Below are 20,738 nucleotides of genomic sequence, written 5' to 3'. Positions count from 1 at the left end.
CTCTTAGTTGACAAAATACGCAGATTCCTTGTAGCTTTGGCTGGTACAAACAGGGCTTAGTGAACAGTACATGCAGGTTATATGGTGAGTAAGGCAGAGAATTTAGCATTTTAATGTGATTTGAACTGTTTGTAACAATTGTTCCTCTCTCTAGTTTGCAAGTTGACTTGTCACAAGAAATGCATGTCCAAAATCCAGAGCATCTGCACATCCTGTGAAAAAAAGGTAAGAGTTCCAATTACAGATCTGGGATTCCATGCTTTGATACCACAAGTGGTGCACGTAAAATGCCATGCTTTTTGCTCAGCAAAGGAAGAACAGATGTCCAGGCACTGACTAAACATTGCTTAAAGAGTTAAGTTCCCTTCTCTGCCTGGATATAGTCTGGCACAGAGCAAGGCCCTGCAGCTGCAGAAACAGCAGATTTTTTCCAAAAGATGGTACTCAAGACATTTTGGGAACTCCTCCTTTAGAGCATGTGTGCTGTGTTGGACAAATTGTTAAAGAAAACATCTAATGTACTGCAAATTAAAGTTTCACATACTGCTTCAGCTTAGGGAGTTTGCCTTATGATCAAAAGCTTGTAGCAAGCTAGAATAAAACATTCAGCTCTTATTTCTGGAAATTTAAGGTAACTGTAGCATGAAACACAACTGAATTTTCTAAGCCTGGGAACAGGTATTCACAGTGCTTGACCTGCATCAATTCTAGAATGAACAGGATGCGGAACCACGTCACTTTGGAGTATGCGTGAGTTCCCTGACCAGTGAGAGAAATTCAGTTCCCATTGTCATGGAGAAGCTGCTGGAGTACGTGGAGATGCACGGCCTCTACACAGAAGGCATTTACAGGAAATCAGGATCAGCGAATCGCATGAAGGAGCTGAAACAGTTGCTGCAAGCAGGTCAGACAGAGTTGTCCACCCTTCTGACTTCCTTGTGTATCAGTTTTCCCTGCTCTTCTCTTCCATTCTGAAAGCATCTGACACCTTTTAATATTTTCAAAACAGCTGTTTGGTGGGCATGTTTTCATTGCTCAGTCTGTATTAGTCTGTATTGGCTGGCAAAAGCTACTTAGCTGATAAATGCCTATCAGCAGACTTTTTTTTTTTTAATGAGTTACTATTTGGATTCTGTGAGCAGAGGCAAAAGAATTTAGTGTTTCTAGTATTGCTTCTCTGGGATGCTGTAGTATGCATCAAAGGAATGAACTGTTCCAGATGAAATATCGTTTTTCAGATCCAAATTCAGTGAAACTGGAGAATTATCCTATTCATACTATTACTGGGATCCTGAAGCAATGGCTACGAGAATTACCAGATCCATTAATGACATCTGCACAGTACAATGATTTTCTCCGAGCTGTAGGTAGGTTTTAGAAATGTTTGGAGCGATGTTTTTGTTTGTTTGCTTTTAAACTTGTTCTTTATTTGGGAAAAGAACCTCTGAGATGCTCAAGTTGGCTAAACATCTTCCAGTTACAGCAATGACTCTAAAGTTTTGACATAAAACATTTTTCAGAGAATTTTTCCTGTAGTTTGCTTAATCTCATTTCAGAATTTGTTTTCTGTAGCATAATGTCACTATACTATATTGCCCTTTCTAAAAACAGCAAGCATATGAATTGGTTTTTCTTCATGATCCTTTTTCTTCCCCTTCATGTTCTGGACCAGATCTAGGCATCCACATACCTCAAGTCTCCTTTAGATTCATTTAATTCCAGTGGGAGTTAAGCACCTTAAATACACTTAGAGACCTTGGTGTCTCACTTGGTGCTTGCTAACAGCAGCATCTGAAGGAGTGTCATAACTATTGCTAAATGAAGTGAAGGTAGCAGCTTCTGGGAAAGTAATCTCTAACCGCAGTCAGTTTGATACAACTTTGGAAGGTGCTTGGCTGTTTTCCACTGGTATTGCACAGCAATTATGATCTTGTGTTTTCTCACCTTGTGCAGAACTACCAGAAAAACAGGAGCAACTCTGTGCCATTTATAGTGTCCTTGAACAGCTTCCACAAGCAAATCATAATACCCTGGAGAGACTCATCTTCCATCTGGTCAAGTAATGAGCTTTTCTTTTTGGCAGTTCTGTTTGAGACCTGTTCTTTAGTGTTGTGGCTGGGGTTTGTTGGTTGGTTGGTTTGGGTTGGGTTTTTTTGGCCCTTTTATTTTGGCACGTGTGTGTGTGTGGCTTTTTTGAATCCCTCTTGGAAGTTTTCTAAAAGCTTGAACCCTCTCCTGAATGTCAATTTAGGGATTGTGTTGCTGGTTTAGGAATGAAAGAATTGAATTTGATAATTGTGTATAAAAATAGATGCATGCTTGCTTCTGCCAGCTGGTCTGTTTGTAACAAATCAGGTAAGAACAACTTTGAAAGCAAGTTAGATCTCATAGAATTGGTGAGTGGTCTGTACGTGGTTGAGTACATTAGTGCACCAAGGATGTTAGCATATTTGGTAGGGACTGCATAAGGATTTTAAATGCTTGCACATGTGCTAGCTTGAGAGCAGGGGTAAATGGATACAAGTAAAGGGGCTGCTTTTATCTAAGGAACTCAAGAAGTTTGAGTGGCCCTGTAAACATAGGTAAAAGTGATTTTTAAAGAGGAGGAACTAAATCACTAGCCAGATTTGCCAGACTACCAAAGTAGCTCAGCATGGGGGGCTTCATGTTCCTTTTTCTGATGCATGAACCTACCTATTTAGTGGGTGTGAAATTCATTTTAAAACATTTCACTGAACTATTGTATGTACTTCAGCACCTTAGGGGTCTACTCATATCCATCTTGTGGAACTCTTTGGCAACGTTTGATCAGATTGCTTATATTCTAGCAAGGTGCACTTAAAAATCTTTTTTGCTCTACACATTGAATTTCAGAGTGGCTTTGATAGAAGATGTCAACCGTATGTCACCCAATGCCCTGGCCATTGTTTTTGCTCCATGCCTCTTGCGTTGTCCTGATACCTCTGACCCTTTAACCAGCATGAAGGATGTTTCAAAAACAACCATGTAAGTTTTAGCAGTTTGCTGCAAAGGCCAGTACTACCACCTGTGTTTGTTATAGCCTTGTGCATATCAGGCTGAGAAAGCGAGGACTAAGAGTTGCTAAATTCTGACTCTTCTAATGCCACCAATTTATACGCCTTTGTCTGAGTCCTTTCACCTGTCTCAAATTTATGCTGTATACAATAAGATAGTGCTTGTTTATCTTGATGCATTGGGGATTACTGCGTGAGTTATGAGTGGCATAAATCTTTTAACTCTGACCAGGACAATGAGACTCTGTGTGGTTTAGTCTTAAATTTCATAATCAATACTTTTATCAAATATTCATGTCAGAAAATGTTACAAATAATTTTTCCATATAAATTCTCCAATTTATAAGTCTTATAGTAGATTTTTATTATAGATAGGCAAAAGATAACCTTTTCTGGGAGGTTAAATGCCAATTGTATATTTTGCTGAGATGTAAGTCATAATTATTTTAACAGCAGGATATAGAAATAAACTGTCTCCTGCATACTTGGAAACCCCTGAATCATTCCTTCTGAGATGCTCCTTGAATTGAAGGTTCTGCCCTTCATCCTTTCTGTCCTCCTGACCCTGCAGCAGCTCTGGCTCTCTGAAAGCCCCTCGCCATCCGCACTGCATGGCTGGCCTTGTACCTGCCTCCAATGAAAACAGAGTTTGAAAAATGACAGCTTTTTCCTCAGAGGTGGAAAAGGGCAGTTGCAAGATCGTTCTCTATCCACCAGCGTGTGCCAGCACAGGGAAGAAAGGTAGAGGAGCAGCAGTAGTTAGCAGCCATGATGTCTGTTTGCTTACCAGTGTTGTGTGAGAAGCTCTGGTTATCTCAGAGGAGGAAGACACATGCCATTAGCTGTAACAGTTTGTGTCCTGTTTTGCTTGCCTTGGTGGACCCTTTATCCTGTTACCATGCAATGCTGCCCTTGTAAAGCATGCACTGGGAGATTTCTATTGCGGGCCATCCACGTGTGTGTGTCAAACATTCCCAAGCCAGATATGTTAAAGGACAGGATTTGATATCTCCATGCTTTGGTGAGGCATCTCATCCCACCATGGTTGTCCCCAGAGCTTATATAGCACAAGGTTGCTCATTAAACTCTTGGCCTTTTGTCCAGGTGTGTAGAGATGCTGATAAAGGAACAGATAAGGAAGTACAAGATAAAAATGGATGAAATAAATCAGCTGGAAGCAGCCGAGAGCATTGCTTTTCGACGACTCTCATTGCTCCGGCAGAATACAGTAAGTGTTGAAATAAGCCGCAGAACCACACCATCCACGAGAAAGCATCCCACCAAGTTCCTGGGAGGGGATGTGCTGCTTATTTACCCTATCCCATTCAGTAAGTCAAAGATCAGTGGTGGGATAATGAGAAAAAGGATTTGCACTTGGCCAAAGCTGTAGGTAAGAGCTAAATGCACAGCTGTACTGGAGTCTCAGTTTGCTAAATGAAGGTGGGAGGAATATCCTCTCCTGTAGTGGTATAAATCTATTCCCTTACAACTCCATTAGTAGAATTAAGATTGCTGAGCCTGTTACATGGCAAAGGAGTTCCTTCACTTCAGAGGTGGGTGGTGGACAAAAATATTCTGTGTTCTATTAGGTTGGATATGCTTCCCCCCCCCCTTTCTTTTTTTTATGCACTGATTAAAAAAACAAAAAACTGATCGGTAGTCATGTGATAGTGAATTTGGTCTCCATCTCTCTCTAGCTCTGGCCTGTAAAACTTGGGTTTTCTTCCCCTTATGAGGGGATGCTGGTAGGTACACTGCCTGTGTTCAGGGTGCATGGTTCATTCTTCTACAGTACTATTGCATGACTAAAAAACCTACTACACGTTTAACTTGGTTTTAAATATTGTTTTGAACAATCAAGACTGCATGTATTGGTGCAACTTCCTCCCCAGACTGCATGTAGTGCTGCTGACACGTTCTGTTCTGGCTTTAACATTTTATAGGCATTCTGAACTTAACTTGTATTAGATGTAATAATGTTACTTATAAGTAACTACTAAAATTAAACAGGGGCTGGCAAATCAAGTTACTATGCTTCAAAAAAAAAAAAAAAAAAGGTAATAAAACCCCAGAAATCAGGTGAATATAAAATTTTCTGTCTATTACCTTTTGAAACATTTGTATGGATAACTAACAGCTCTTCATCAATTCCATCAGCCCTTCATTTGGCCTATTCATTTCTGTCACCTTGCAACTAGCAAACAATCCAGACTTGTATAGCTTCCTATGCCTGTGAAGTGCAACACACAAATTTATCTTGCAGAATAAAAACCCACAGGCCAAAGGAGGTGACAGCAACGACTCAGAACTAGGCTCACTGCGTGAAGAGGAGGAAGCTTCTGAAGCTGATAACCGGGAAAAGGAGATTCTCATTGATCGCATACAGTCAATAAAAGAAGAAAAGTAAGTCACAGCTTTGAAAGCCCTTTATCTCTGTACCTCATGCCCTCTGCCTTTGGAGGTAATACAGATAGTAAAGCAGTATACTTTTTTGTCCAAAATGATCTAGTTAATTATATTCTATAGACTTTTATGAGGTGGAAAGGAAAATGCCATGAGAATTATTACTCAATGACTAGATGCAGGAAAGTTTACTTCTAAAATCTGTGCTGCTTAAAGTTGCTCATGTCTGAGACATTGTCTCCTGGAGTGCTACAATCTGTATTTTGATGTAGGGAAGATATAACCTATCGATTACCTGAGCTTGATCAGAGAGGCTCTGATGAGGAAAATGTAGACTCTGAGACCTCTGCAAGCACAGAGAGCCTGCTAGAGGATAGAACAGGACGGATGGATACCGAAGGTCAGTATTAAGGTAGTGTGTGCTTTTGTTTTTTTTTATTCTACCTACTTTACTGCATACAGCCAGGTGACCATATGCTATCTGGTCACAGTTGCTTGTGTCAAGTCCCTTTTTTATGCATGTCTTTAGCATCTAAATATCTTTTTTTCTTTAAAGGAATTACTTTTTCTGGATTACGCTGCCATGCTCGGAGCGCCAGTATGCCTGCCAAAGACACTTGCAGGGTGTCTTCTCTTTCGCAAGCCTCTTCAAATTCTTCCCTTGCATCCCTGGCTTCAAGACGCAGATCATCATTAACACTGGCCAAGATTAAAGTGCCCCGTCGAACTCCAGTGATGCCAACAGCAAATATAAAACTTCCTCCTGGGATTTTCAAGTGTACAGAATCCCAGGGCAGGACTTCAGCTAATGAAGAGTCTCAAATAATTGTGAGACGAAGGGAGCAGCCAGCAAGGCGAACTGATAAAATCCACTCTGTATACATTGCACAAGGGTCTGCAATGGCCCATGCTCAGGAACTTTTGGACGAATATGAACCAACAGCAAAAGTAAAACGGAGGTTTTCAGACCCGTACTCTCACATTCCCTGTACAGAGAAGTGAAATATTTAAGCTGTCTGGATTCTTTTCGAAGTTGACTGCAGCTTTGGCTTTAACCCTTTGAAGGCTGTGAACTTGTTCATGTTCTTTTAAGTGGCTGCTACAGAGGCAGTCTGGAAATGTACAGTACTGTAAGGGTTAAACAAGGTTGTTTAAAACAAATAATATTCCTCACTTTAAATTAAAACCCTACAAAGAAAGTAGAACATAAATCTACATTGAGTAAAACACATGGATGGAGTGTACAGGAAGAAGTTAACGGCCCCGATTCTGCTGCCGTGCCTTTTTGTATTTGCCTTACAATGGACTCTAACAGGACCAACGGTGAATTTGGGTCAATGTGCGTTGCCTTAATTTTTTTTTTTATGTTTTTATGACAACTTTCTGTGTGGTTTACAGAACTGTTATTGTTGTAATAGCCTTAACCGAGACCAAAATATCTAAAAACGTTTATTAATACATTGCACTTTTTAAAAATACATGTGTTAGGTTATCTGTGTCCTCTTGCCAGTGTCTGCCTTTTCTAGGGAACAAATTCTTAGGAATCGTGTGTCTTTGCTGCTCCGAGGAAGTGCTAACAGCAAGCTGTGTCCCAGCGAAGCGTTTCGGTGCTCTTTGCACGCGCGGCGCTGCTGCGCCCGGCCCCGTCCCGCATCCCGCAGGTCGTTTCTGTGCGGGGACGTCCCCGAGGGCGAGGCGCAGCAGCACCTAAAATGCCTTAAAACGGCCAGCTGTGCCCAAACCCTGTGCGGAATTGGTCTAAATCACTAGAGTCTCTAATTTCAAAGTGGTGAAGGCGCAGCATCGACGCCCGTGGGAGCTTTAGTCACAGCCCCTGCTGTGCCCGCTCCAGCCAGCGCCCGCCACAGGGGCCCCTGGCCTCAGCTCGCTCCTTCCCCCTTGTTTTTCTTTCAAACTTGCAATTTTTTTTAATAAAACGTCACCGGGAGCAGGGCGGGGCAAGGCGCTCGCTGCCTCGCCACACGGCTGCCGCCCCGCCCCAAGATGGCGCCCGCCGCCCCGGAAGCGGCGCTGAAGGCGCCTTCCGGCGGCGACGCGGCGGCCATGGCGGCGACGCGGCTGGAGCTGAACCTGATGCGGCTGCTGAGCCGGTGCGAGGCGCTGGCGGCCGAGCGGCGGGACCCCGAGGAGTGGCGGCTGGAGAAGGTGAGGCGCGGAGCGGGGCGAGCCCTGCCGGCAGCGGCGCTTCGCCTCCCTGAGGCGCTGAGTGGCCCCTGAGGGCCGGACGCCTCGTCTCTCCTTAGGGCGGGCGCTCACGAGGCCTCTTTCCCCGCAGTACGTGGCGGCTCTCGAGGAGATGCTGCGCGGGCTGAAGAAGCAGTCCAGGTGAGACGCTCCCCGACCCTCTGGGCTGGACCAGCAGGGTCCTTGGTGGCCGCCTTGGGCTCCCCGCAGCGGGACAGGCGCAGCCCGCCAACACCGAGGCGGCGCTTACGTTTCGCTGTGGAAACGAGCCTCGGCGAGGGGGAAACTGCACCGGCAGAGTAGGTGCCACGCAGCCCTCGAAGTCACGGAGGTGGTTTTGGGTGCGGGGTCCGTGTCCCGACCTGTCCCTGCCTGTGGTGTCACGAAAAGGCCGTTTGCCGGGGCCCAAATGCAAGAGTTTTCCTGGCTTGCGCCTGTTTTTCCTAGAAGATGCTTCCTTGAAGATGTGTTTCTTCTGGAAGCTTCCTGAACAATAGAAAATGCTGATGCTTTCTGGTTTTCATTGTTTTTTCTCTTTCCCCCAATTCTTGCAGCAAGCCTGCCCCAGAACTGCTGAATGAATACTCCCGCAAAGTGGACTTCCTCAAGGGACTTTTAGAAGCTGAAAAATTGGTAAGATATATTATTTCAGCTTGAAAAGACTCTAAGAAGTACTCTCCACTTACGTTTATCATATTGTCTTGTTTCTGTCTTTATTTTTTCTCTCAAAATAACACTTGTTATAATCTTATCAGACAATTTGTAAAACTATGAATAAATACTTTGGGTTTTATTTTTTTAAAAAAAGAAAGTGGCATATGAAATTCACAACTCCTTTTCAAAAATACGTTAGAATATGTCTTGTGTCTGTCCTCCTTCCTTCTGTGATGTGAGGTATAGTGGCAGGCATTGTCCGTTTGGTTTAACATGTCTTTTGTATGGCACCATGCACATCTGGAGAGCTATGAGAGGCCGATAATCTGTGCTGCAGTTAGTCTGGATACAGTCAGTGCTGTTTTCCAGACTTATGTCACTGTTCTGTAGGAAGCAGCTGTGGAAGTACTCCCTGAATCCTTGTTGGTCACACATCTAGGTGACCTCACTCTGCTGGTTGTGATGTTCATGACTTTTTCTTGCTTTTTCCCCTGCTTTTAGTCATCATCAACTGAAAAGGCACTGGCTAATCAATTCTTGGCCCCTGGACGTACCCCTACAACGATCAAAGAGAGAACCCCAGCCACCAAAACAGTTCATCTGCAGACAAAGGCTCGTTGCACAGGCAAGATGAGGAGTGAGCTGCTTGGTACAGTATGTTCTGGTGCTGCTATTTCTTTATTGCTAGTTTATAGATTGTCTTTTGTGGCATTCAGCTGCCCTTGGTAGCTGTGCCTCAGATGTGTCTCGGGCTGGGTGGGGAGTCTGCTTTTTTTTTGTTTGGCTAACCAGGCACAGGGACTATGCTGGGACTGGGAGACTGTCTTTGATCATATTGTGTGTGCCTTTTCAATGGCCTTCTATAATCTTCTGTTTCTTTTCTCTTTCTGCCTCCCCAGGATCCCTTGGCTATCAATGGTAAGCGTAAGCTGTTGTTTTTTCTCACTTTGGATGACCTGAGTCTTGCAGGGAGAGGAAGAGAGGAAAGTCAGTGTAGACAAAGTGTACCTTAAGTTAGCAGCTCGCAGTCTTGGAACTCTTATTTCCAAGATAGCAAATAAAACACGCTAAAGTAGGTGAAGGCACAAGTGCCATGATCGGTACAGCAGCAGGGATTTGCAGGAACCCATTTTGCTAGAATTCATGCAGACGCAGACATTCTAATTATAGAACTAGCCAGGACAATTTAGGCTTATAATTGCTCCTGTTCTTTCTGCTCAGACCAAATCACATGTTCAATTCCTCTTAAATAGTCAACCGTGTTATTCATGTAGGGAACCAGTAGGAATTAATTTACCATTTCTATAGTTCCTATTAAAGTGGCTGGAGCTAGGCCAGCCTAATGTGTCCTGAAAGAGAACACCAGGACACACAAGCTTATACCATGCCCTCAGGGATGTGACTCATCTGTGTGGGGGTTTCTTTTTTTTGTTTTGTTTTTTTGCTCCCAACCATATGTATGATGTTAGGTGTTGTCTTTTCCCTGGGGAAAGCAGGTAGGCATTTGAAATCTGGCTGATGTAGAGGGCCAAGTAGGAATAAAGTTTTGGACATCTAAAAATCCCTTACAGAAGATTTGTTTCTTCAGCTTGTGATTGCGTGGGAATTTATAATCTTCTTTCATACATATTTAACTCTTTCTTTTCTCTTTTCCTCCTCCCAGATTCTGAGGAGTTGAATGTAAGGAAGCGGAAGTAAGTCAAAGTTTCACGTTCTGATGATTCATGCTTGGGAAACTGCTTTCCCAAAGCTCTTTTAATCATAGATTTACTTCCGTTTGGGTGAAATCTAGTGCCTGTTTGTAGAAATCTAACTATGAATGGCTTCAGCTGGCTTAACTATTCTTTTTGTCTTGTTGAGAGATGTACAACCTGGGGAAACATTGGGAGAACAACTCACCAAGAAGTATAAATCTCCAACTTTTTCCCTTGTGTTCTTGCAGAGGCCTTGCATCTGATGAGAAGCAGTCTGCAGTTGAGCTAGATGCTGTGTTACAACGCCATCAGGATATGCAGGAGAAGTTAGCTGAAGAAATGCTAAGTTTGGCTCGCAGTCTGAAAAACAACACTCTGGCTGCACAGAACGTGATAAAACAAGATAACCAGGTAACGCGTATTACAGTGGTAGGCTCCCAGTTTAGCCATGTAGAAGACTGAAGTGCTGATGTATTAATTACAATGCATGTAATTTGCTTTTAGATGGGATTAGAGTAGGGAAGGTTGCAGGCAATACCTGTCTGCCTTCTATAGGACAGTTGAACTTTTCCTCTGTTGCAAGAAATAAGTGGTCAGAACTTTCAAATCTGATTGAAGCTGAAAGGGGTCTGACTTCGGGAGCTGGTAAGCTTCTATAAATGTTACTGTATTTGTGGAACTGCTGGTGCTTCACTTTGAAAATCAGAACTTTTTTTACAAATGGGTCTAGGACTTAATTTTAAGGACCTTGTTTTTACAACTCAGTCACAGGTAGTGCAGTCGTCTCCACTGAAAGAGAGCTCTCAGTGTTCAGGTTGCGTCAGCGCTTGACCTACCTGCTGGTCAGCCTTAGTGCATTTTCTTCTCTCTGTACGTCTACTGACGCACCATTTGTTCTCTTTGTTCCCCAGACTTTATCACATTCTCTCAGAATGGCAGACCAGAACTTTGAGAAGCTCAAGGATGAATCTGACCGCCTTGAACAGCACGCAAAGAAATCAGTCAACTGGCTACTTTGGATAATGCTGATTGTAGTTTGTTTTATATTCATCAGTATGATCCTCTTTATCAGAATTTTCCCCAAACTAAAATGATTTTTTACAACTGCCAGAAGTGACAGTTGGAAAGTTTGCCTGGTATGATACATGCTACCTTGCAATGAAATTAATTATTGACAATCTGCCACCTATCATGTCCCAAAAGAGGTCATCCAAGGCCTACCCTTGCATCTCTTTCTTGTGCCATCACTGGATTCAGTGAACGATTTCATGGGGAAGATTTGCTGGGCTTGGATATTTGGTTATTTCTTTTACTTAGTTAATTTTGTTGCCTATTTCTTGAGAAAAGAACTGGGATAAAGATGGCAGATTACACTGAGCTCCTAAAAAGTTCTTAGATAGGTGCTCTCCTCTGTGTTTTTAAATGCAGTTGTGTCAAACACTATGACTCCTCTAAAAGGAGTTTACTCAATACAAATTTAAATAAGTCAGTTGAAGTCTCATGATTTTTCCTGTGTTTACAGCTCTCCTGTACTGAACCAGGACCATGCCACAGACAGGATACTTAATTACAAGGGTTATGCGTGTAAACCACCCTAGGGTGTAGGAAGAGAACGCCACCATTGAGTTGCTAGCCTGGCTGAGATTCAGAGAGTTGGTGACAGGTAAAACTAATCTCAGGCTTGCCGCCTTCCCAGATGGGTGTTTGTTATTGCAGTTGTCTTCAGTTTAGTTACTACAGAAGGGCTGAAGCCCCAGGAAGTGTTTGCTTCCCTTTTTGTATGCACGAATGTTCTCAGTGAGTCATTGTCTGTTATATCGATGCTGTTGTATCAAGAATAGGCTGTGACCCTTGCACTGTGGAGCCGTACACAGAGCACCCTCCATATGGTTCAGATCTCACCTGTGTGAATATTGTTTCACTGTAAAACGAGGGCAGAGGAAGCTGATGTCTTCAAGATATAAATAAATAAAATATTCAGCTATTATTTTTTGAGACAGACTGTTCTGGTCAAGAGTGTTTGTGTCAAAATTGTATTCCTGAGAGATCACTGCTGTAAAGCAGAGATGAAATAAATCAGAATGAATACTTTAAATAAAAACGGTTACTACTGGAGAAACAAGGGCTCGAAGTAAAGCAAGGATTATGATGACTGTGTGAGAGCCATTTTCAAGTGTTTGTGGTAAGCTAGAAGCAAAACATTATGCCTTGTGGGCTATAGTTTCTAGGAGTGTTATTCAAGTGTTGATATTTAAATGTGTACAGTGTTTCACATACTGAGAAGTGAGGAGCAAAAGACAATTCCAGAGTGTTCCTTTGGCATTTCTATTGCTGTTTTGAACCGCTAGATGGGGTAGTTTAGGCCTTCCAGAGCAGCTTTGGATTAAAGAAGAGGAAAAGCTCTGTTTGTCACAACAATGGAGTTCCTATGACTGGTTCAGCACAGAACTGAATATTTCAGAATTACTGCTTGTTCTTTACAAAAGCAACTATGTTAATGTAGATACTAACGTTTTTACACAAAGTATTTTTTATTATTTAACTGGATGTGTACACAGTTTAGTATGCCAGTCATTTATGCATTATCAAATGACTGATTATGCTACAAAGTGCAGCTTTTGCTTCTTCTAGCTACTCATCTGTGCAATATGCAGTTTGAGCAATCTCTTATGATAAACTCTTAGAGAAATTTATGGTTGTAGCAATTAATTTATGGAGGTTTCTACTTCTCCCAGAACTTTTTCTTGAACTGTAATGTCTGACTTTTTACTATGTTTCATTAGTGAATGCTGGGTCACAGCATTATTTTCTAATTCTGATTGTTTACTATTTTCCCTGCAGTGCTGAGCTCTTCTTTTAGAGCAGAGGTTGAACTTAGTACTGGGATTTTTTTTGAATGTTATTGGAATGATATAACATTAATGCTGCATCATTGTCTACAACGTTTTCCCTGTTATTACTTGAAATAAACTGTTTTTTTCCGGCTTGCAAAAGACTTGGTGCATCATTGCAGGAAAGTTTAAGCTGAGTTTTGCTAGCAGCCATGTGTTGGCAATAACTTTTTGCCACTTATAAATTGGGAACTCAATTGGAAAGACCTGGAACTACTAGTAATAGCTTGTCCCCAAGCAAACATTCAGCCCTCCAAGTCAACAGCAGTTCCTTTACAAAGGAGCCTGTTAAGAAATCATTTCAGAACCAAATCCTATTTAACTTCTGACCATTGACATTTCATGTTTTGAAGGGTAAACTGCCAGAACTGAAATTGAATGCTGTAACTACTAACACCTTTTATGATATCTAGCGTGACCATTAAGCGTAGTACCTCAAGCGCTGCCACGGAGACTCTGGTTGCCTCTGCCCCAGTGGAAGAATGTTACCTTCTGAACTGGCAAACCAAATGGATTAATTGCCTCAGTGACCAGCAATCTCCCTGCACACAATGACTGCTTTGTCAGTTGGCAGTTGCAATCTTTGCTTTTCTTGCGTTCATTTAGTAGTTAGTAGTAATTCAAGAACACTTTGAAGATCTGTGCCAGTAGTATTTAGAATAAACAATCAGGCAAGACTTTGTGACACTTCATAGATGGACTGACAACTTTTATTTTTGACTAATGTATGGATGGTGGTTGTATGATCTGCTACTTTAGCCTGCAACTCCGTTTCATCGCATAGTGCTCTGATGTGCTTCACAGAATACTGTTATATATAGAAATGGCTTTCTGAAAGTTGCAAACATTGTGAAGTGAGAATTGCTTAACTTTCGCAAAAGCTTGGGAAATCCAAATGGAGAGATGTTTATCAGGCGTAGGGCTGGGCCTTGGTTGGCTTTTGGCAGACTACCTACTTTCAGACAGTAAGTAACAAAAAAAAATAATCTTTTGGAGACTTAGGTCATGTCAGGTCGGTGAATGCAGCAGTTTTTGAGCCTGGCAGCAACAGAAACTATGGATCAGTCTAAGCTTTTCTGGCAAACATTCTTGGCAGCAGACTCTCTATATAATATTTAATTTTTGAGCTGTATCCTCAAACGCAGCTAGATTTGCTTTAGAAGGATTTTTAGAGTATATAGGCTGTCAGTAAGGATGCATGAATGGTAGGAGCAGAACGTTGTATACAATGGTTCCTGTGGCTGGGTAATGAATATTTAGGCTTGTTTTGGGCATATGTTCCCTTGGCTTTATCTAACAAAGACACTGTGTATTAGATTTAATAGGCTGTGAGCAGCCTTCCAAAACTGGTAACTATTCTGCTAACTGGGTATCCTTGTAAAAGAGTGAAAATGATGGAGTGACAGACTGAGGTTCTGTTCCTGAATCTTTGCTCACTGTGTGATACTGGGCAAGTCACTTCTGTTCCCTTTACCTCTGCTATAAAACTGAAATGATACCTCAAAAATCAATGTCTTAAGACTAGTAGTTATAAACATGGGAAAAAATGCCAATATTATCTTTAAAAAAATCTATTTCAATCATGATAATATAGCAGATAGGAGCAGAAAACAATAATCAAATGTCTTGCTCTACCGTAGTGTGCTGCTGCCGTTTCAGAGCCCTACAGCTCCGTGCAAGATTGGCTCATTGTTCTTGCGATCAGGCTCTGCCACATTGCCGAGGCTTGTTCTGCACGCAGCGTGTGTTCCCACTGAACAAGAGTGACATTAAAAACTGACGTAGCTAAATCAACACCACCTGTCACATGAGACCACTGCGACATTTCTGTCATGAGCACTACATCCTAGTAGGAGATGAAGTGGGAAGCAGCAGCAGTTAGTGAATAATGGATTAGGTACGCCTGACTTGTAACATTTACAAAGCACTTGGGTGTGTCTCCTAGCTACGGAACAAACTGGTTATCAGAATGGTAACTAAAAGTTACCAAAATGCAGAAACTCAGATAAAGCAGCGTGGTGCATACGGTTATGGTTTGCTGCTGTGCTGCCCAGAAGGCTGTACCTCCAAATTAGATTCTGGATCAGCAAAAATGTGCATTATAAATAAAAGGTGTGCCGTAGATTAGAACTGGTGTAGCCAGTTGGTGGCCTGGGGCATGGCATGCCCATACTGCGTAGTGAGTGTGACTGCTGCTGCAGCTGCTAACTTGCCTGTGGCTGTTGATGGAGAAGAACATGCCTGGCAGCAGTGGAGGAGGTTGTGCGAACCAGATGCGGCGTTTGCTTAAGTGGGTTGTGAGAAGCTGTAGGAAAGAACAGTGGAGGGGGCAGTGGATGAGGAGGCTGGAGGGGTCTGAAGGCGGTTATACTATACAAGGCTGGATGTGTATTCGTATCAAAACCAAAAAAAAAAAAAAAAAAAAGCAACATCTTGAGTTGAAAAGTTTGATGCTGAATTAGAACATAAGTGTTTTTATAAGGAGCGGAAATTAAGTTGAATATTGCATTCCCCTCAGTGACATCCAAAAATGTAAACTGGACAAAACCAGAAACTGGACAATAACTAAAGATACAAGGAGGCAGCATTGCAGTAGGCCACGAACAGCAATGATTTCTTTTGCATCCTTCATCTCCACTTTCTCTGGGCTCCATGTGGCAGAGAGATGCCCTCTGCCATTCTCACCTTGAGCAGAGGTTATATTTGCAACAATACAACTGTCCAGAAGGATCTGACAAGGTTTCCTGTTTCAACAGCAGAAAAATGGGACTTTTCTTTAGCACGTAAAGTGACCAGATCTTCCTCCTCCGAGCTTTCTTCCATCAAGAGGAGAGTAATTGCTTGTTGGATTTGGTGTGGACGGAAGGAAGGGTAAGAAAGGAACTTTGTCAATCCATGACGTGAAATATTTTGTATTAAGAGATTTGGCAAATAGTTCTGTGCGACTGCAAACAGGATGAGATAAATTTCCCAAGGTCAGTTCTCCTGTATACTTGGCTTTAGGGCTAGTCACTAAGAAGTCAATTCTGTAACCTTTACAGCAACATCCTGCCAGTGATGCAGAGACTCGGCTATTGTTGGCTTCAATGGCAACTCTTCTTCATCTTCAAAGGACAGGAGGCTGAGTAACGTACATGCTGCATGGTGAGAACTTGTGAGCAGGAAAGCAGGCTTGACAAATCAATTCTTACTCAAAAATAGGGCAAGATGAGCTGGATCCCAACCAGAACCTTTTCCTCCCTAATTTTTGCAAGGAAATGCTGTTCACCTAGGGAATTTTCAAGATGGCAACCTTTGAGTAAACTCAGTTCCTCGGAGATCTGGCAGCAAGTCTGAGTTCTCTCTTCACACGTAGTAGTTGATAGATGTGACTGAGCTCCAACGGCAGTGTGCAGACTGTTGGTTCAGTGCATCTGCACTTAACAGGCCCTGGAGGTAAGACTTTGTGAAGAATTGTATTACTGGTGCCTAAAAGAGACAGAAATCAGCTCAGCCTGTCTTAGCTTTAACTCAAGCAGGGGAAAACTACCTGAATACAGTGATAAAGTAGTCTGTTTCTGACCCTTTCGGTAGGTGGGGGACAAGAAGACTGAGCCATTTTACAAAGCCACCTTCCATATTCAAATAAAAATAAAAAAAAAATTTTTCTGGGGTCAAATAGGTAAATACCTCCTATTTCAAGGCTCTCTGTATTTATTTTCATAGGAGGATTCAGAAATGAACCCCAAAAGTCCTTAAGCGTCACGGGTCATAGCAGATACTTATCACTGCTTAGTTACAAGTTGTTTCAAATAAAACGTCAAACACTTACGGAAGATGAAGGGAGAAAGCAGTGTAAATATTGTCTAAGAAGGATGTAGTATTTAATGTATCAAACTAATGACTCCAGGACAGTTTCTTGAGTCAGAAATTAGCAAAGAGCATGTAGTGCAGCTAATAAAATGAGCAAACAGGTGCTGGCTTAGTTTCTGAGAGCCCACATTGCTACTGTTGGTTTATCTGATTGCAAACCTAGTGTACTGTAGCAAGATGAATATGTAGCAGTGACGGTATGGGAAAGATGCTGGAAAGATTGCACGCTGATGTTCTTAATCAGTAATTAGAAACTAAAAATAGTATTTTACTGAAAGATAATAAATCTGTAGCCTTTAATCCTTCTGTGCCAATCTGTAAGCTGATATCATTATTATTTGAAAGGCGATGAGAACATAAGTGAGCAAGCAAAAGTAGGTTGCTATTACAGTCACATTATAAATTCCACATAGCCCAAGCTGTCTAGATGATGTTTGGCTGTATGTGCTGCATGCAAAGTGAATAGTCATAGGGCAGGTTCATCTGCAAGCACAGAATGCATACTTTTATTGTGTATTTCCATTTCTGAGCTGTCCTCATTTCCTGAAGGATTCTGAAGAAAAATGATCAGGTCACTAAGTTTCGTGTCTCCTCTGCACCTGTAAGTAGAAGCATTCATTTGAGAAAATGAGCTGAGAGCAAGAACAGGCATGTGGGGGAAAGAGGTCCTGCGATGGCAGTTCTGACACATGAGCAGGCTCAATCAACAGCTAATGTGCTGTGCAGATGCACATTTTCTCTTGCTACAGTAATCACAGAGAAAGCATCCCCAATTAAACAGGACCTTTCATCTCCGCATTTAAATACTTTGCAAATGCTGAGATGTAGGTTATTCTTACACAGGTAATATTGTTTACACTCACATAATTTAGAAGAATGTACCCTTAGCAGCCCACCAACCGTAACCCGTCCACCTGAGAAACCTCAAAGCATTTCAGAGAGTGAGCCACACCAAAATAGACCCTTCCTCCTCGCGTTCACAACTGGGTAATATCCCTGCGACAAAAAGGAAAACTAACACAAAGTATGTAAAACAGCGCAAGCCCTCTTAATGCAATTCAGCGTCTAGAAAGAGGAGCCAAAGCGCCGTGACCCGCTGGTGCTCTGCCGACCACTACCCGGCTGCTCCCTAATGGTCCATTGAGCAAGAAATGTAACACAAAAGTGAGATCTGGTGTAAGCCGAGGGTGGCGAGGCAAAGATTCGAAAGAAGAGTATCTGCCCCTTTGCCAAGCATTTTAGGAGTTGAGAAGGTGGATTGTAAGAGTTTATGTAACTCAGTATCTTGCAGAAAGCGGGTGAAAGTCAGCGTCGGACAAAATTATTGGAAGTTGCCAGGAAACGCGTTGTAACGGCTTAGCTCAATGACAAAGCACAGATGTTTGTCAAAGGAGGAAAAGGCATCGAATGCCGGATCCCACTGGAGAAAGACAACCAGAAGTTTGGAATGTGTGTTTGGACCGGGTTCTGTGGTGATACCCTCTCCCGGGGCTCTGCGAAGCAAGCCGCCAGGTGAATTCCTCCTTCCCCAAGAGCCGTAATGGGAAAAAAGAGGGAAAGTGACACAAAGCTGCCACTGAAGTGACCGTTTGGGGAGAAGGGCCCCATTTCAAGGGGGGCTTTAGGCCAGCGGGGATGGCGCCCCGATTTTTATGCCGAGCGGGAGCTGCGCGGAGGCGCTTTACAGGCGCCCAAAGACCGCGACCCCGGCCCCCACCAGCCGCTTTTGGCGTTGACCCCCCCCCCCCACCCCCTCAGAGCGGCGGGGCGGGAGGCGCTGCCGTGGCGCCAACGACCCTGGCCGGAACCGGCCGGAACCGGCCGCGGCCGCCGTTCGCCTCAGGGCGGCCCGCGCGCGCGGCGGCGGCGGCAGGTGGATGGCGCCGCCCCTCCCCCCGTCCCGTCCCGTCCGGTCCCGCGCGCGGCTCCGCGCCGCCTCTTGCCGCCGCCCCGCTCGCTCCCAGCTGACGGGGGCAGCCCCTTGTTTACCGGCCAGCGAGGCCGCCGCCAGCCCGGCCTGCGCTGGAAGCGGCCGCCGGGGCCGGGGCCGACGCCGCGGGGCAGGGAGGGGCCCGCCGCCCCGCTTCCTGGGGCCGCCGGCCGGGCGCTATAAAGGCGGCGGCGGCGGCCGGGGGGCTCTTCCCGACGATGCGGAGCCGGAGCCGGGCCCGGCCCCCGCGCCCGCCCCGCGGCCTCTGATTCGCCCCCGCCGGGACGCGCCGAGCCGAGCTGCGCCGCGCCGAGCCGAGCGGCGGCGGCTGCAGCAGCTCCAGCGACGCGGGCATGGGACCGAGAGCGGCGGCGGCGCTGGCGGCGGCGCTGGCCGTGGCCGTGGTGCTGGCGGCCTGGTGCGGCCGGAGCCGCGGCGAGAGTGAGTAGGGGGCGGCGGCGCGGCCTAGGCGGGCGGCGGGGCGCCGCAGGTGGCGCGCGGGGCCCGGCGTCGTGAGGGGGCGAGGCGGGCGGGCGGCGCGGGCCCGGCCCCCCCCCCCACACACACACCGCCGCCTTTTTACCCTTTGTACCGGCCGGGGGGGGGGGGGGAGCGGCCGCCGCGCCGGGCCGCGCCGCGGGGCGGTGGCGACCGGCCGGGGCCTGCGGGGCCCAACCGCGGGGGGACGACGACGACGACGCCGCCTCGGGTCACCTTCACCCCTGGGGTTCGCCGCGGCGGCCCCGGGCTGCGCGGGGGCAGAGCGGGGCGGCAGCGAGGGCTCTGCCCGGCCGAGATTGCGGCTGGCGGGGCTTTAGTGCCCCCCCCCCCCCCCCCCCCGGGCTGCCCGTTTTGCCGTGGTATTTACCGCTCCGGCACGTTTTGAGCCTCCGGCTGAACCGGGCTTTAAAACCGCTGGGCACGGGGAGGGAATAATCCTGCAATCGGTGCCCGGTGGCTGCGCTGTACGAAGGAGGGGGCCGGGAGCCGGGCTCGGCTGCGAGGACGGGCACGTCCCCGCCGTCCCCTGCCGCTCCTCCTCGGGGCCACTTTGCAACTAGCCCCGTCGCAGAAAGGCTCCTCGGCGCCCCGAGGCTTCGAGTTAGGAGGTCTTGTCACCAGCCGCACACCTGCTCCTAGGGGGGCTTTCCAGCCCGCAGGTAGCAAAGCGGGCAGAAGCCGGGCGGCGGGGATCCGTGTTGAAGCGAAGGCTTGGAAAACGTCCCTACAAAACAGGGACATAGAAACGTGTGTTGGAGGCGGCAAACTCGTTAAATTCGTGGCTGAGGTTAAGATTAGCCTTGTGAGCTGTTTTGATAGGTTTTGTCGCATGAACTTGCTTAAGGAATTGTTCTGGTTAGCTTCTGTTTTGAATTTTGGATAATGTTTACAGATTTTTATTTTTTATTTTTTTTTAACAAAAAGAAAATATTTATTTAAAGAGGACTGGACACTGAAGCTCTCTATCCCATAGCTGCTACCTGATAGTTTTCCCACTGGAAAAGGCAATAGCAAGCAAGTAGGTTAGAGCCCAGACATTGCAATGGTGGGCTCTTGAAATGTGTATAATATTGAGGGAATAAAGCAGGACATGCCTTTCAGGCAGCTTCCCCCCCCCCCCCCCCCCCCAGTCTACCAAGTTACGTATTTAAAAGATACCCAATTTCTTCTTCATGCATGCTTTTACATTAGAAGACTTGAAAAAGACTAGTGATAAGTTTTTAATCTAGGAGGTTAAGCTGTAGCTGGCAAGCATGTACAAACCTGTCCCTCTCCAACAGAGAAATGTAGAAGATAATTGGCATATAGCACTAATAAATAAGTATAAAATAACTAGTCTAGTGGCTCCAAATTTGAAAACACTATTATCACTACTACATTCAATCTTCTTTTATCATATTCTGCTCTTTGGGTGGTAAGTGTGTTTATGACCGTAAATGCTTAATCTTTGCTGCATTTACCATGTGGTAGGAAAGTATGCTTTACAATTTATGGATGGAGAAACAGGAGTGATGCACAAGATGTCAAAGCCTGTGGCAAAGTCTGGGGTGGAATGTTTTTATGTTGTTCATGT

The 20,738-nt window shown here is 44.9% G+C and overlaps 3 protein-coding genes across 4 annotated transcripts in view; all 3 read left to right on the top strand.

The window, feature by feature from the left end:
- MYO9B (myosin IXB) overlaps nt 1–6,916 on the top strand; it is a 45,170-nt gene extending 38,254 nt beyond the window's left edge. For both annotated transcript variants that reach the window (XM_067312792.1, XM_067312793.1), the window contains 10 exons: nt 155–225; nt 712–904; nt 1,239–1,367; nt 1,954–2,059; nt 2,875–3,006; nt 4,140–4,263; nt 4,733–4,780; nt 5,299–5,438; nt 5,711–5,838; nt 5,995–6,916. In XM_067312792.1, coding sequence (XP_067168893.1) covers nt 155–225; nt 712–904; nt 1,239–1,367; nt 1,954–2,059; nt 2,875–3,006; nt 4,140–4,263; nt 4,733–4,780; nt 5,299–5,438; nt 5,711–5,838; nt 5,995–6,440 — 1,517 coding nt within the window. In that variant the 3' untranslated portion in view covers nt 6,441–6,916. The remainder of the gene's footprint in view (nt 1–154; nt 226–711; nt 905–1,238; nt 1,368–1,953; nt 2,060–2,874; nt 3,007–4,139; nt 4,264–4,732; nt 4,781–5,298; nt 5,439–5,710; nt 5,839–5,994) is intronic.
- Nucleotides 6,917–7,427: 511 nt separating this feature from the next.
- On the top strand, nt 7,428–12,984 carry USE1 (unconventional SNARE in the ER 1). Its single transcript, XM_067312794.1, has 8 exons — nt 7,428–7,604; nt 7,735–7,784; nt 8,198–8,276; nt 8,799–8,951; nt 9,197–9,215; nt 9,961–9,991; nt 10,240–10,402; nt 10,903–12,984. The coding sequence occupies exons 1-8, from the start codon at nt 7,443–7,445 to the stop codon at nt 11,083–11,085; spliced, it is 840 nt and encodes a 279-aa protein (XP_067168895.1). The 5' UTR covers nt 7,428–7,442; the 3' UTR covers nt 11,086–12,984.
- A 6,029-nt stretch (nt 12,985–19,013) lies between these two features.
- The window catches only part of INSR (insulin receptor), a 57,175-nt gene continuing 55,450 nt past the window's right edge, over nt 19,014–20,738 (top strand). Inside the window, exon 1 of the mRNA XM_067312991.1 lies at nt 19,014–19,105. Within this exon, the coding sequence (XP_067169092.1) occupies nt 19,018–19,105 (88 nt within the window). The 5' untranslated portion in view covers nt 19,014–19,017. The remainder of the gene's footprint in view (nt 19,106–20,738) is intronic.

The sequence above is a fragment of the Apteryx mantelli genome, chromosome 30, assembly GCF_036417845.1.
Source record: "Apteryx mantelli isolate bAptMan1 chromosome 30, bAptMan1.hap1, whole genome shotgun sequence".
NCBI lineage: Eukaryota > Metazoa > Chordata > Aves > Apterygiformes > Apterygidae > Apteryx > Apteryx mantelli.
This window is presented reverse-complemented; position numbering and strand designations above follow the sequence as displayed.

Bases quoted from the DNA above. Each gene is read 5' to 3' on its own strand.
- USE1 (XM_067312794.1), top strand. From the start codon at position 7,443: ATGGCGCCCGCCGCCCCGGAAGCGGCGCTGAAGGCGCCTTCCGGCGGC. The intron at 7,785-8,197 runs GTGAGACGCTCC...CAATTCTTGCAG, and splicing joins GGGCTGAAGAAGCAGTCCAG to CAAGCCTGCCCCAGAACTGC. The intron at 8,277-8,798 runs GTAAGATATATT...CCCTGCTTTTAG, and splicing joins TTTTAGAAGCTGAAAAATTG to TCATCATCAACTGAAAAGGC.